This window comes from Malurus melanocephalus, unplaced genomic scaffold, assembly GCF_030028575.1.
Source record: "Malurus melanocephalus ecotype Western Australia unplaced genomic scaffold, MMel_1.1 scaffold_591, whole genome shotgun sequence".
Lineage (NCBI taxonomy): Eukaryota > Metazoa > Chordata > Aves > Passeriformes > Maluridae > Malurus > Malurus melanocephalus.
Window position 1 is genome coordinate 33349 of NW_026623823.1, and position 13495 is coordinate 46843.

The 13495-nt window shown below is 44.8% G+C and overlaps 1 protein-coding gene across 1 annotated transcript; it reads right to left on the reverse strand.

The window, feature by feature from the left end:
- Positions 1-3142: 3142 nt before the first annotated feature.
- GPR26 (G protein-coupled receptor 26) lies at positions 3143-12410 on the reverse strand. Its single transcript, XM_057382894.1, has 3 exons — positions 11743-12410; positions 7497-7610; positions 3143-3374 (listed from the first exon to the last, which is right to left on the reverse strand). The coding sequence occupies exons 1-3, from the start codon at positions 12408-12410 to the stop codon at positions 3143-3145; spliced, it is 1014 nt and encodes a 337-aa protein (XP_057238877.1).
- Between the last annotated feature and the right edge of the window lie 1085 nt (positions 12411-13495).

Below are 13495 nucleotides of genomic sequence, written 5' to 3' on the forward strand. Positions count from 1 at the left end.
TCCATTTGTAAATACCACAAAAACAGGGCCCTACACATTGAGACCTGGATAAAGTCATCCCATGGACCCAATCCTCTGGTGCAACAACCAATTATTATTTTGATTTATGTCAGGAGAAGGCCTGGTACTTATTAATTGTTCGACAAACCCTTATCAGTCTCTCAGAAGTTTTGCCAAATSCAATTACCCAGATCTTAAATTTGCACATTCAAACTGGCTCAAGAACACAACAGAAACCAGGACCACAGCTTACACTTAGAGCTCTGAAATTATACAAAAACCGTCAAAATGAACAGAGGGAAAAGCTCAGAATCCACAAAACAACACAGTGGACTACATTCTCTTAATCATCTGCCACCGTTCTGCCTGCCAAATTTACAAGAKATGAAGGAAATGTTAATTGAACATGCGTGTGAGGAGCAGATATTGCAGATGGGTCACAGATAGCAACAAACAGAAAACTGCATATTGCCTAAGCAGCTGCCCAGATTTCACACATGCAGCTCCACATTTCGGGCACATGTTGCAGCCAAACTTTTTCAAAAATATTTAAGTAACAAATGGAAATTTCCCTGCCCCCCCTTTGCACACGTGTGTGTTAGACAAGAAAACAGCTCTGCTTTGTGAGCAGAGATAATAAATACTGTGATAATAAATAAATAAATTACATTTACCATCATTTAACTCGCTCRAGTCAAAGTTGTATAGTACATAAAATACTCAGCAGACAGATAGTTACTCAGATCTACATTCATCACTGAGACACACATTTTAGAAAGTTTTGCCAGTTGCCTATAAGAATTCAGCTGGATATCTAGCTTAACAAGCCATGGCATCCTATTTGGAGTATCCTATAAAATGTCATTGGGAAATGCTGGGGTATTATTTTCATTTTGTGTGCTGAGGCAGTTTGTCAAACACCAGCATTTACAACTCCTGCTTGCTTCAGATGGYCACAAAATGACAGAGAGCTGATGCAAGGAAGGGGAAATTATATCTATTCTCTGTRAGGAGATTAATTATAGAAGAAAGGCACCATGAAAGAGAGACAAATTTTTAAACACATACGAGGGGAGAGATTTATTGCTCATGGTGGGATATCAATCAGCCARTGACTGACTGTGATACACAAGCATAATGAGACAAGTCCAGTGCTGTGTTCTCCATCTTTTACTAGACATCCTAAATGTATTATGTTTTTGTGGGTTTTTTTTTTGGTTTTTTTTCTCCCTGGGAAATTATCTCACTCTCTTTGAATTTGAAGGTTTAAATGTTTCTGGAGCTGCCCTTATCGACATACAAACCTCCCATCGACTTTGCCATCAGCTCCATGTGTAAGTTCACAAAAGCTGTGGACTTTTCCTGYTGCAATTTAGTAAAAGTGATCTTAGTCAAACACGCTCAATATGGAGATTTTCACTTTTTTTAACTCGGCAATAATCAACTCTCTAACATCCTGTGTTCTAATACAATCCAATCATCAACATGTCTTGAATTTCTTAAGAAACAAATATTGAACTGGGTGTTTTTATCYTTTGCACCTGAGAAAATTATGTTGAGCCAAAGAAGCAAAATGATTAAAATGAGGTAGACTATTCAATCTGCCTAAGGGCTCATTTGAATGCAGTGCTGTAAAACCTTACTTAAATTCTGTGGCTATAATTATGCGTGGATTTTGTTGCAATTATGGTATTTTTTTATAACTGAAATTAATTATTAAGCTGAAAATTTTTACGTGCATGGTGGCTGATAATCTTCAGATAACAACTGGGGTGTTACCCCACATTCACTGATTTTGGGGTGAAACCCCTCACTGAGTTCCCAGTCTGGGCTTCGAAGCAGAGGCCAGAAAATTCAACAGTGGACATTTTTTGCAACACACGAAGCCCTTTTCTTGTGAGAGAAAGTTGCAACTAAAAACCAATYCCACATTTTCACTGCTTGGGGCCTTATTTCCTCAGTATGGCATCAACAGTTGGAATATGAGCAYGGATTGATGGCAGCACAGCCAGCTGTGCCAGCTGTTATTTAAGCTGCCATTCAYGAAGCCTAATTAACCAAGCTTATTTTAAAATCTGGGCATGCATCTGAGTGCATGGTAAATGTTAATAATGTTCCTATGCATAACTGTGATCCAGAGCTACAAAGATTGGTGCTGAAACCTCCAGGGATTTGCACGCTCAGATGTGGATTCAGATTATTGGCTCCACTTTCATGGTGGAGAGGGAGCCCATTATTTGTGCTCCACTTGCTTTGGAAATTGCACTCGAAACTCAGATTTARGCTCATCTTTCCTTTAAGTGGGGAAAAGAACATGATTAATAACTCCTCAGAAAAAGAGATTTGTTTTTCTTCCTGGGCACAGGGCCCAGATCTGCAGCTTTGGGCAAAATCCAGCTCTTCAGAGCTCAGATGTATGGAAGGGTGGCAGGAGGCATCCTGACCTTTCCACCCTGTCTACCATTTGCATTTGCCTGAAATTTAATGGGGAGGATATTAGTGGGATTCTGTGTAAATTACTTTTAAAATTTAGAGAAGACGTGGCTGAATCCAGCCTGTAACTTACTTCAAAAGAGTTTTTTCTCTTGCTTCAGTTCTACAGGATTGCTCCAAGAATATATATCAGAAAAAGCTGGACTGTGCAGGGCTCTGGATGAATATTCAGATTTTTTTTTTTTTAAAGCTTTTCCCATAAAGGTATTTTCCACCCAGAACCTTCTCCAGCAGCTCGGGTGGGGTGGTTTTTGTAAAGCCACGTTGGCAGCTGCATCAGAGGGAGCTTCACTTTCAGTGACAAACACAGCACAAACATTCCCTGGGCAGCTTTTCAGGATAATCTTACCACGTCACCAGCTTGCTCCCATTACTTTCACCAGCCCCTCTGCTGAGGACTGGGGTTTTTTTTTATCTACAGATGCAGCTGCTGATGGAAATCAATGGGAGATTTGTATTTGTGGAGCCTGCAGCAGCAGCACGGATCAATTRCGCTCTTCCAGCCGGAGGCACGGACTACTGGAGGGCTACAGGCTTCACCCTGTCCCCAGCCACCTCCCAAAATCTGGGCAGCTGAGGAGAGCTACGAGGGATGGGCCAGTTAGTTTTGTTTCACAAAAATCCCTTTTCTCATCCCATACCAGGCTCCTCATTCGCTCAGCGGCGGAACGTTCCGGGGCTGCGCCTCTCCCGCCAGCGCCGAGGAGTTGATGGAGCTCCTCTTGAGCACTTTGTTGATGATGTCCTTCCACGTCTTCTTGTACTGGTGCCGCAGCAAAGAGTACACAAAAGGGTCCGAAACAGCTTTGCTGTAAGCTAAGCACTTGGAAATGATCCCCCAGTGGGAGTTGATGTGGACTGCAGAGGATAACTCAACAAGTCTGGGAAAAGAGAGAGAGTAAAAGTGTGAACATTAAAAATCACTCTAAGCCATTAATCCACCCCAAATCCTCAAATTATTGCTGGRCAATTGCAACAAAACTAAAGAAAAGAAAGCCATGTTAGTGGAAATGTGCATGTTGTCCTCCTCTTATAAATTTTAAAGACTGCAAATATAAATTTGAGGTGTGTTTGCCCAAATGCCATGGCTTGGTCTCATGGAGTCATACTCCTGCAGAATTTGAGATCTAAACATCCAGAATGTTTAGATCCAGGCTGAACTCGTGGCTCTAGGTCCCCTCCAGGGGATCTGAGCCACCTCAGCAGTGCTGGGCAGCTCTCCTGGCCAGCCCAGCTCCTGGAGAGAGTTTGATGCTTTTGAACATTTTGTCTGAGCCACAAGGAAAATTCATCACTGGCAGATGGTATATTGTATCTTGAATTCAAAAACTGACCAGTGCAAAGGGCAAGGGTTTAGGTTTACATCTGCAACAAATTTAGCAAGACAAAACTTTTAAATCATTAGGGGAGGACAAGAGGTGAGTTTCACATGCTGCTCATACCTGCACCAGCCCAGAATATTCACTGTGCACTGAGGGAGAGCATTTTTGACAGTGAAATATTGATAACTGCCCATGTCTGTGAGCAGCACCTAAGGGCAGCTCTGCTCAATGTGCCTCCATAGCTGATAGAAACTATTGATTTCCAACACATAACACATTTCCAAACAGCCACATGTGCTGTGACAGAGCCCCACATGGCAAATCAGATCTTTGCTGAACCTGTCTGCAGCAGCAGATGTTCTTAAATCTGCCTGGAAATATTYAATTGCTCATCCAGACAAAGCACCATTTCCAAGGAGAATTTGGATGGGTGGTTCCTGCAGCAGCCATGACAATAATGTTGGTACTTCAAGCAGTTTAGAGATGARGATTTTTCCCCCTCAGTCATTTTATTCTTGTTCCATAACCTTTCGCTACAAGATGTTGTTTAAAGTAATTCTGGCAAATGACACAGTCGAGTTGATGTGAGATGTATTTCAGGAGACCAGGGAATGGTGCATCCAAATCCTTGGGAATTGTTTGTGCCACTCCTGCTTGGCTCAGCAGTTCTGAGTCCCCAAAGAACCCCCATCTGCCCCATTTCCCTCTCCTTTCATCTCAACGAAACAAATGTTCCTTCAATCTCTCCTTGTAACCCATGGTGGTTATCTTTCCTACAAATCTCAGAAGTGAAACAAAATTTTCATCTGCTCAAGTTTCCAGGTGGTCTCATCTGCTGTATTCTCCCTTCTTTAAAAAAAATGCAGTTTATGACATCCACGTTAATGTGTTCTCAAGTGAGAATTGACAATTTGGAAATTAATCATCTACCAAGTCATATTTACTTTGTAATCTACCGTGAGGCATCCTTGTTGTTCTCCACTTCATTTATTTGATGCCTCCTTCACGTTTTTGAATCTCATCATGCTGAGTTTCATTTGGATGATTTATTTTTACTGAGTGCCTTACAGATGTGAATTTGATTAGGTTTAATTAAATTCAGAGGATGCCTTGAATAACCAAAATATGACAAATTTGTGTCTGAGGCTCTGTCAGTCAGTTCTGTGTGACATTAACAATCTCCATTTAAAGCACATCAAACAGACACTTCAGGGTTGCAAGCCTAGGCTTGCTAATTTTACCTTCATTGACTGATCAAATGAAAAGCCTACACTTTTATTAACAAAATCTTAAATATTTTCCTTGAGTTCCACCAGCTTCCTTGACATTTACACATTTTTCAATTCTCACGTAAAATTTTTTTACAGTAAATTACATCTGCAGTTATCAAGCAGCAAACAGGGAAACGCAGTCAAACCCTGAGCTATGCATTTCCATTTCATGTACAAACAATTAAATGCCAGCCTTTCAAGGCATATCACACAATTTATTGCCTTTGAAAGGCTTTGTTTCTCATTTGTGAGGGAAATTATATGCATAGCTTCCATTTTCATGAAATGCTTCAGCCTAAAAGAAGACATTTTCAGTGAAGGAACATTAATATTTCAGTGCTACCTGTAAATTAAATTTTACAGTATCAACTACATTATTCCCTGGCTCGCTTCCAAAAGCCTCTCTTCTACTGTCTGGTCTTCAAACCTTTTTTATTTCAAAGCTGTAAGCTCTTTTTTTTGTGCAATTTTATTCATATTTTAGAAACTTATAATTCTGTGGAGTGTCATCGTCACGTGGCTGTCCAATTATTTTATTTCCCCTTCAGTAAACAAATGAGAATGCYATGTTGAAGAACATGGCCTTGATCTACACACATAATRCACACTGGAAATCCTTTATTTACAKGTGCAATCACTGCACTAAAATATTTTCCTGAACGTGTTTCCATTCAGCTATGAGGCCGAGGAACYCAAGTTACAGAAGAATTCTGAGGATCTGCATATACAGGGGACAAAGGGTTTAAAACCAGGGTTTGCCTACCCTCTGCCCCCCAGAGATGATAGAACAGAATTTTAATTTTCTTCTCTCTGTTCCACCATCCTCTGTGACCTGAGGGCTCAGGACTATGAACTTCTGCCTGCTRTTACTTCAGCATTTTTAATTTAAGGCCAATTTCCTCACACATCGACAGCACTTATTAACTTACATGAGCAAAGTTCTGTATTTCGGTGTGAAACGCCTGGAGTTGGAAATTAATATTAGAAAACTGATATGACTTATCTTCATTTTTCTTATGAAAAAGATCCTTGGAGAAAAGAGGTTTGGARCAAGTATATTTAATTAGATTGTGATGAATGTAGCAAAGGAAGAGATGTGCACCAATAGGTTATTTTACAAAACAAGAAGCAAACTATGCTTAGAAATATATMATATGGGGGAACACCCCTGTCACACTGGATCAAGGACAATCAGAATCTGATACATCACTTAAGGCCGTCCACTGAACAAATTAAAAGAGGGTTTCCTGGATAAAAGAAGTGCCTGATCTGATTTTTACCTCAGTGAGGTCTGAAAAACTCTGGTTTATCCAGAGGAGCATTTATCTGCCCAGGGTGATGAGCACAGCTCCTTCCCTGGTTTGTGGAACTCCTAGAGACAGGAGTTTATTTTCACTGTGGAAACAGGAAGATGTCACAGCAAAACCTTGTGATTTGCTGCTGTCAGCCCCCAATTCAGGGAGTATTAAAAAGGGAGTTTAATTGAAGTTTTTGCTGCTTGGAGCTGAGTGAGGGGCACTCCCTGCCCTGAACTGTGATGGATTGCTCCTCTCTTGGCAATGCAAAGCRCTGGACACCATCCAGAAAACACTTCTTACACAGTTCAAATCAAATTCTGCTACTCCCCTCCATGTCCACACCCTCAGCCCTGCCTGTGAGGCTCAGGGATGCAAGGGATGAGTGTCCTGGAACACCCGGCCCTGGGAGTGACTTATGAGTGTCCTGTGAGTGACCTATGAGTATCCTGTGAGTGTCCTGCAAAGTCTTGCAAATGTTCTGCAAGAGTTCTGCAAATGTCCTACAAGTGTCCTGTGAGAGCTCTGCAAATGTCCTGTGAGTGTCCTGCAAGAGTCCTGCAAAACTCCTGTGAGTGTCCTGCAAGTGTCCTGTGAATGTCTTGAGTGTCCTGGAACACTCAGCCCCGCAAATGTCCTGCAAATGTCTTGGAAGAGTCCTGTGAGTGTCCTGCAAATGTCCTGTGAGTGTCTTGGAACATCCAGCCCTGCAAATGTCCTGCAAGAGTCCTGTGAGTGTCCTGTGAGTGTCCTGAAAATGTCCTGCAAATGTCCTGCAAGAGTTCTGCAAATGTCCTGCAAGTGTCCATTGAGAGCTCTGCAAATGTCCTGTGAGTGACTTATGAGTATCCTGTGAGTGTCCTGCAAAGTCGTGCAAATGTTCTGCAAGAGTTCTGCAAATGTCCTGCAAGTGTCCAGTGAGAGCTCTGCAAATGTCCTGGGAGTGTCCTGCAAGAGTCCTGCAAAACTCTGTGCACCCAGCAATGCGATCTCTGTCACAGCAGCGGAACTGGCGCATCAGATTTTCCCAGGAGACTGGAATCCCATTCCAGCTCAGAGTGCCCCTCATCCCTGAGCCAGGAGTGCCTCCCAGCAGGGTTTGGGGTCCCACTCACCTGGTGATTACGTAAGGTGCAAAGCAAAGTATGAAAGTACCGATGAAGGTGCTGATTTTCTTGGTCGCTCGCTGCCTCCGCCTCCGCTGCTCTTCGAGACAACGTTCTCGCACGCTGTGAGACAACACAAACAAAAACTTCCATCAGAGGATCAGGCAGCAATTTTGAAATGGAATCACCATGGAATGATGGAAAACAATCCTTCCAGAATCTGTTATAATTCCAAGCCAATACCGCTGCATTTATGTGGGACAATACCAGGTATTAGTGTGTTTTCTTATCATCTTACCCTCCACAAAGTCACTGATTGTAAATTTATGTGCATCCAACCCTTTTATATCAGTTGATCTGTAGCAAAATTGGTGGACTTCATCCCTGAGTTCAGTTTGCAGCTCCTTTTTGAACTGCTGTAAGCTGTATTTGCAGGCAAGAGGATACTCAGAGGATTTGGAAAATACCCAGAGTGGGATGGGCAGCACGTTGCTTCCCTGGAAACGGCTATTCCAACACCACAGCTCGGAGAGGAGAAACTTCCCAGCAAGATAAGGCACAAAACAACAAAATCATAATGGGAAAAAATGCTCAGGACCTTCAGACCAACATGGGAGCAATCTCTGTGTCCCACAGTCCCAATAAATATTCTATCAGCCCATGCTGAACGCTCTGCAAGGCTGGAACTGTTTAACAAATCCACAGTGCTGGGATATCCTCATTCCTCACCTCAAACCAGCTCCATTTCTGACTATACAGGTGCAGAATAGTGACACTGAAGGGTTTTTCCTATCTATGGCATTTCAGGGCAAGAGCTTCCCCTTTGAGTTTCCCTTTGGTGGTTTCAGCAGAGCACGAGAGTTCTGAATTCCCTCGGTGTGCCATTGAGGAGCACAGGGCTGGGACCTTGCTTTCACTGCAAAAAAATCTCTGAAATCATCACAATTGCTCATGAAAACAGTGATTAATGTGGAAGCTCATCCTCTTCCTCTCTGTCTGAGTGACTCCTGTGCTCCCTGTGCTTTCTGAGGGAAATGGGTGAGTTCCTGTCTGCTCCAGGGGGATTGGATGGGCAGTACTTCCCACAGTGCCAGGACTGCCTGCACCTCAACAAATCCCTTTGGAAAGGGCACAGCCAGAGTCATTCTGCCATCCTGAGCCCCTCTTGTTTGCTCCTTGCACAGATCTCATAGTGGCACAGCCACTCCTCAAGCACACTCAATTTGTCCTGAATTTATAGATCTTTTTTTTATTTATTTAAAACCCAACAGTTTGGCATTGCTCTTCCCAGATTTGTTGTAAATTTTTAATTGATGACTCACTCTCACAGCCCTGAGGCTCATGGCCTCATACCCTTACATTATTTACTTCATCTGCAAATGTTTTATCAACATCCAAACACGTGTTATGTCCTGARGATCTCAGTGTGTTTCAGTCATCTCTGTGCCAATGAGTTTTTATGTTCCTCTCTGGTTGTGCCAAAGAAAAGGTGTTTCTTTTGTTCCACTCTACWTTTTGTCTTACACTGCCAGTCCCCAGAGCAGCTATCACCATGTGATGAAATAAATACTGGARGAAAAGTTTGTTCTCCTAACAAATTGTCGTTCTCTTAAAGAATATTGCCACATTTAAAGGTGTTACGTGTTCTATGTGTGAGTTATTTGCAGCTAGAAATGACAGCTGTAAAGGAAAAAAAAAATCCACCTTTCCAAGGGAACCTGTGTGCTTTAAATTCTGCAAGAGCTGGGGAATTTGGACTATTTTTATATGCAGAAAAATCATCTTAGAATTTCATGAGCTTCATTTAAGACCYGTGTTCCTAAATTTATAGTATCCCMAGCCCATGRTAAYGTAGGAAAGCGAATCTCCAAAGCAGGTTCAGTTAAGGTAATGTTGGGGAGGAGATTTTGGTGTATTTTTTGTCTCTGTTTCCCCAGTTACATCTTTTCCTTGCACATGCAAAGCTGTCTCTCTCTCCTGGAGCTCACCCATGACTGTCCTGCTAGACTTAAACCCATTTCTTTTGTTCAGCCTTTCCAGATGTATCCAATAAATTCCACATCACAGAGGAAGGTATTTTATCTCTCTCCTTCATGCAAAGTACACAGATGAATATTTTGCTTTTGCACACACTTTCATGCACGAAGATAAGACATACATGAGTTCCAGAATGACATCAGTAATAGAACAGGATTATTGACTAAGCTTTTGTTTAAAGATTTTAATATCCTGGGGAATCTGAGATGTATCCCTTTGAAGGTTTGGTATTTTAAACMAAGTTTATGAGATACTGGATCTTAAGATGGGTACAGCTGGAYACACCAAAAAGATAATATGGATAATTTGAGTGAAGAAATACATGGGTTAAGKACTTAGATAAAGTTTTACTCAAATCTCCCACAATACCCAAGAAATTTTGGTCTTAAGAACAAAGAAAAAGCAGGATCCACTAAAAAATCCTAAGCTAACTTGAAAGRACATGTGCCCCAAACATTCACATAAATTTGTGTGGTATTTGGAGGTTCCCTTTGTGCTCATCTTAAATGATCTTCAGGAGATCAGTGGTGTCTCCCTGAAACTATCTCAACCTAAACTACTTCTCCCTAAAACAACCTCAACCTAAAACTCTCCTTTCTTAGAGAGAGGCATAATAATAATAATAATAATCATAATCATAAAACTCTCCTTTCTTAGAGAGAGGCATTAGAATAACCTGATACCAGAGCCAGGTGCAGGTTCCTCACAGCAAAATGCCTGTACAGATGTCTTTCCCAAAAAAAAGGAAGCACCATCCCCACAGCCCCACTGAATCCATCCCTCAGCGTGAGCATCACAGCACAAACACCCTCAAATCAACCTCAACCAGAAAAAAAAAAATGCAGAGGAGGAGGAATAACATTGAGATTTTTGCCCTTTTACTAAACTCTGCTGCGCAGTCCAGGCATACTTTTAGCATTAGGCAAAATGAATGCAGTTTTTAACAGCCCTGGTGGGTTTATGGAACTTTCCCGGGAGTAACCACCACATGTCCTCATGCTGCAGGAACTAAGGCAGTCGAGACAGCACTCAGGGTGGGAGGGTGTTTTTCCCTCACTCGSTGAATAAGGGAAGATTTATACCTGTATTTCTCAAGACTTTCCCAAATTTCTGCTCTGCATTCTTGGTTGAGAGAGAGAGAGCTCTGATAGCTTAACAGGAGAATTCTGAGCAAATGTTTCTGCTCCTCTAAAATGTGCTGCCCTGCTCTGATCCCTCCAGATTTATTTATCCCAGCCTCAGGCATCCCCCGAACATGACCTGTTTTTGAGGACAGCTCCATGTGCTGGGAGCCCTGAGCTGTGCTGCAAACCGAGGGGCAGCTGCTCGTGGAGCAAAAGGGACAAAAGGATGGACAGACGGGATGTGTGGCGTGGGACTGCCCTCTCTGTGCTCCCTGCTCCCCTCTCCTGCAAGCAGATTCCTTCCCCGCCTCACACATCCCTTCCAGATCCAYACACTGATTATTCACGCAGGATTTATGGTTTGTGAACAATCCCTGGCGTGACTTTGGCACACATTGCTCTCCCCGTTTGCTGCTTGCCTGGCAGCCCATGATCCCCCCCAGCCCCGGGGGACTCCTCTCCTCCCGTGTTTGGGCACAAGGGATTTGCCTAAAGCCCCTCGTTTGCCATGAGCTTTCTACACCCCTTGTTTGTCACATTATCATCGCTGCTGAATTCTCTCTCCCTGAAGATTTAAGTACAGGCATTCGAGCGCGTGAATTTTGCGGATTCCCGGAGGATTCTGCCTTCGGGAATGACAAAGTTACGGAGAGCACAGCAGTGGGGATGCTGCTGGGAAAAGCAGGCAGCGCTCAGCTTTCCTTCCCAACTCCAAGGGACATGTGCAGCCTCCTCCCTCGCAGGGATCCAGCAACGTTTTGGGCTGACAGTGCCCAAAAAATGGACTTAGCAACCACTAAATCCCCCTTGGGAGACAAAGGGCAGTGATCTGATCACCGTCTCAAAGGGAAGGGCATGCTCAGCCAAGCCTGTTTCCTTACTCTCCCTCCCAAAACGAGTCCTTAAACCTAACAAAAAAACGAGCTCTGCCCTCAGGGAATTAAACCCACGTGAAAAGAAACATGCAGAACAGAAACCGGCCGGGAGGATGCTGGTGTTCTCCCCCTTCCCATCACCTGCTGTGGGACAGATTAGTCCGTGTTTAGCGTGGCACCGAGCCCCCTCCTCACTTCTCCTGTCACCACGAACCTCACCTGGGGTGGATGTCCACGAGCAGCACCAGGGTCTGCATGGTGATCACGTCGATCCKCTTGCAGTGGAACCGTGCCACCTTGAGCACTTTGAGATATGTGAAACACAGCACTACGAGCGACAGGAGGAAGCTGAGGGCGTGAAAGACCCCCGTGAAAATCACAAACTGTGTCCTGTCCTCCGGCCTCTTGTTGTAGAGCGTGCAGGAGGCGTAGAGGTGATGGAAACCCAGCCAGGAGAGGGAAGCTGCCACGATGGGGAAGGACGCCGAGTGCACCCACGTGTAGCCGAGGATGAGAGCGGCGTCGCGGAACCGCATTTTGGAGTGATAGCTCAGCGGGAAAACCACGGCGATCCAGCGGTCAATGCTCAGCGCTGCCATGCTCAGCATGGAGCTGGTGGTCAGGAAAGTCTCCAGGAAGCCCACGGCGTGGCAAACCTCATCCCCTCCCGGCTGGCTCTTGTAAATGATCCCKGCCAAGGTCAGCGGCATGCTGGACACGGCCATCAACAGGTTGCAGAAGGTGAGGTTGAGGATGAACAAGCCCGGCACCTGCTTGCGGATGTCTGCGCTGTGCAGGAAGCACATCAGCACCAGCACGTTGGCCAGCAGGGCCACGAGCATCAGCACCACCACCACGAAAGCCAGCAGCAGCTCCCAGATGCTCATGGTGCCATCGGTCACAGCAGGGACATGTCCGAAACTGCGCCTCGCCRCCGCCGGGGGACCATGGTGCCCTGGCCTTTGTCGCCAGCCCGCTGGCTCCCGGGCATGCCCTCCGTGTTTTTCGAGGAGCTGCGGCTTTCTCCTCCAACCTCCCCCTCCTCGCTGCTCCTTTCCACGTCAACGCTTCCCGAGACGTGCACAAAAGCACTGGGAATGCCCATCAAACTGCGAGGAGGGCTTAAAAAAAAATATCAGCAGGGCTGAACCACTGTCTCCAGTCGGTCCATCGCAAGGAGAGCGCGCTATTCTGAGAAGCTGCTCTCCTGAGATCCCTAATTATCAGCCCCAAGCTGGCAGGCGATCCACCGAGTGAATTGTGCTCTCTTCCTCCCTCGCTTTCTGCCTCTCTCTCTGCCTCTGTGTCTTTCTCTCCCCTCCCCTCTCCTCCAACCCTCACTCCCTTCCAGGCTGAATGTAACCTGCTTTTTATGATCACAGATAAAAAACCCCATTAATGGATTAAAGCGTGCACACACTGCTGGTGATTCGCAAGCGTGATTATGTCATCCCGGCTCCACAACCCCTCCCCTTCTCCTTGCGACTGTGACCAGACTTTCCTCAAGAGAAATCCCATGCTTTCCTTTAATTGATTTAGCCATTAATTTGCAAACAGCCCTGTAACCGAATTCCTGCGCTCCGGCGTGTTTCTCTACATTTGGGGGCATCTCTTTCTGCTCGCTCTCAGCCGGGGCAGGGGTTTTCTTTTCTCTTCATTAGCTGTGCTTAAGGAGATGGGGGAAATGGATATATCTGCTCCTCTGGAGCTGTCATTAGCCTACGGGAGTGGTTTTACTGCTCTGGTTCGGCACTTTGCAGTTCGTTGTCTCCGAATAGGATGCGGAGGAGGACACGGGTTGCTTCCCCTCCTCCTTTAAAAGCGGGGAAATCAAAGCCCAGTTGCCAGTGCCACATGCCCGAGGTCACAGAGCAGGTGAGGGGCAGAGGCAGCAYCGTGGATTCTCTGTTCACTCAGCTTTTCCCCTCTCCGACAGYTTTTGCTTCCTCCTAATCAAAGCCTCCCTCCCTGA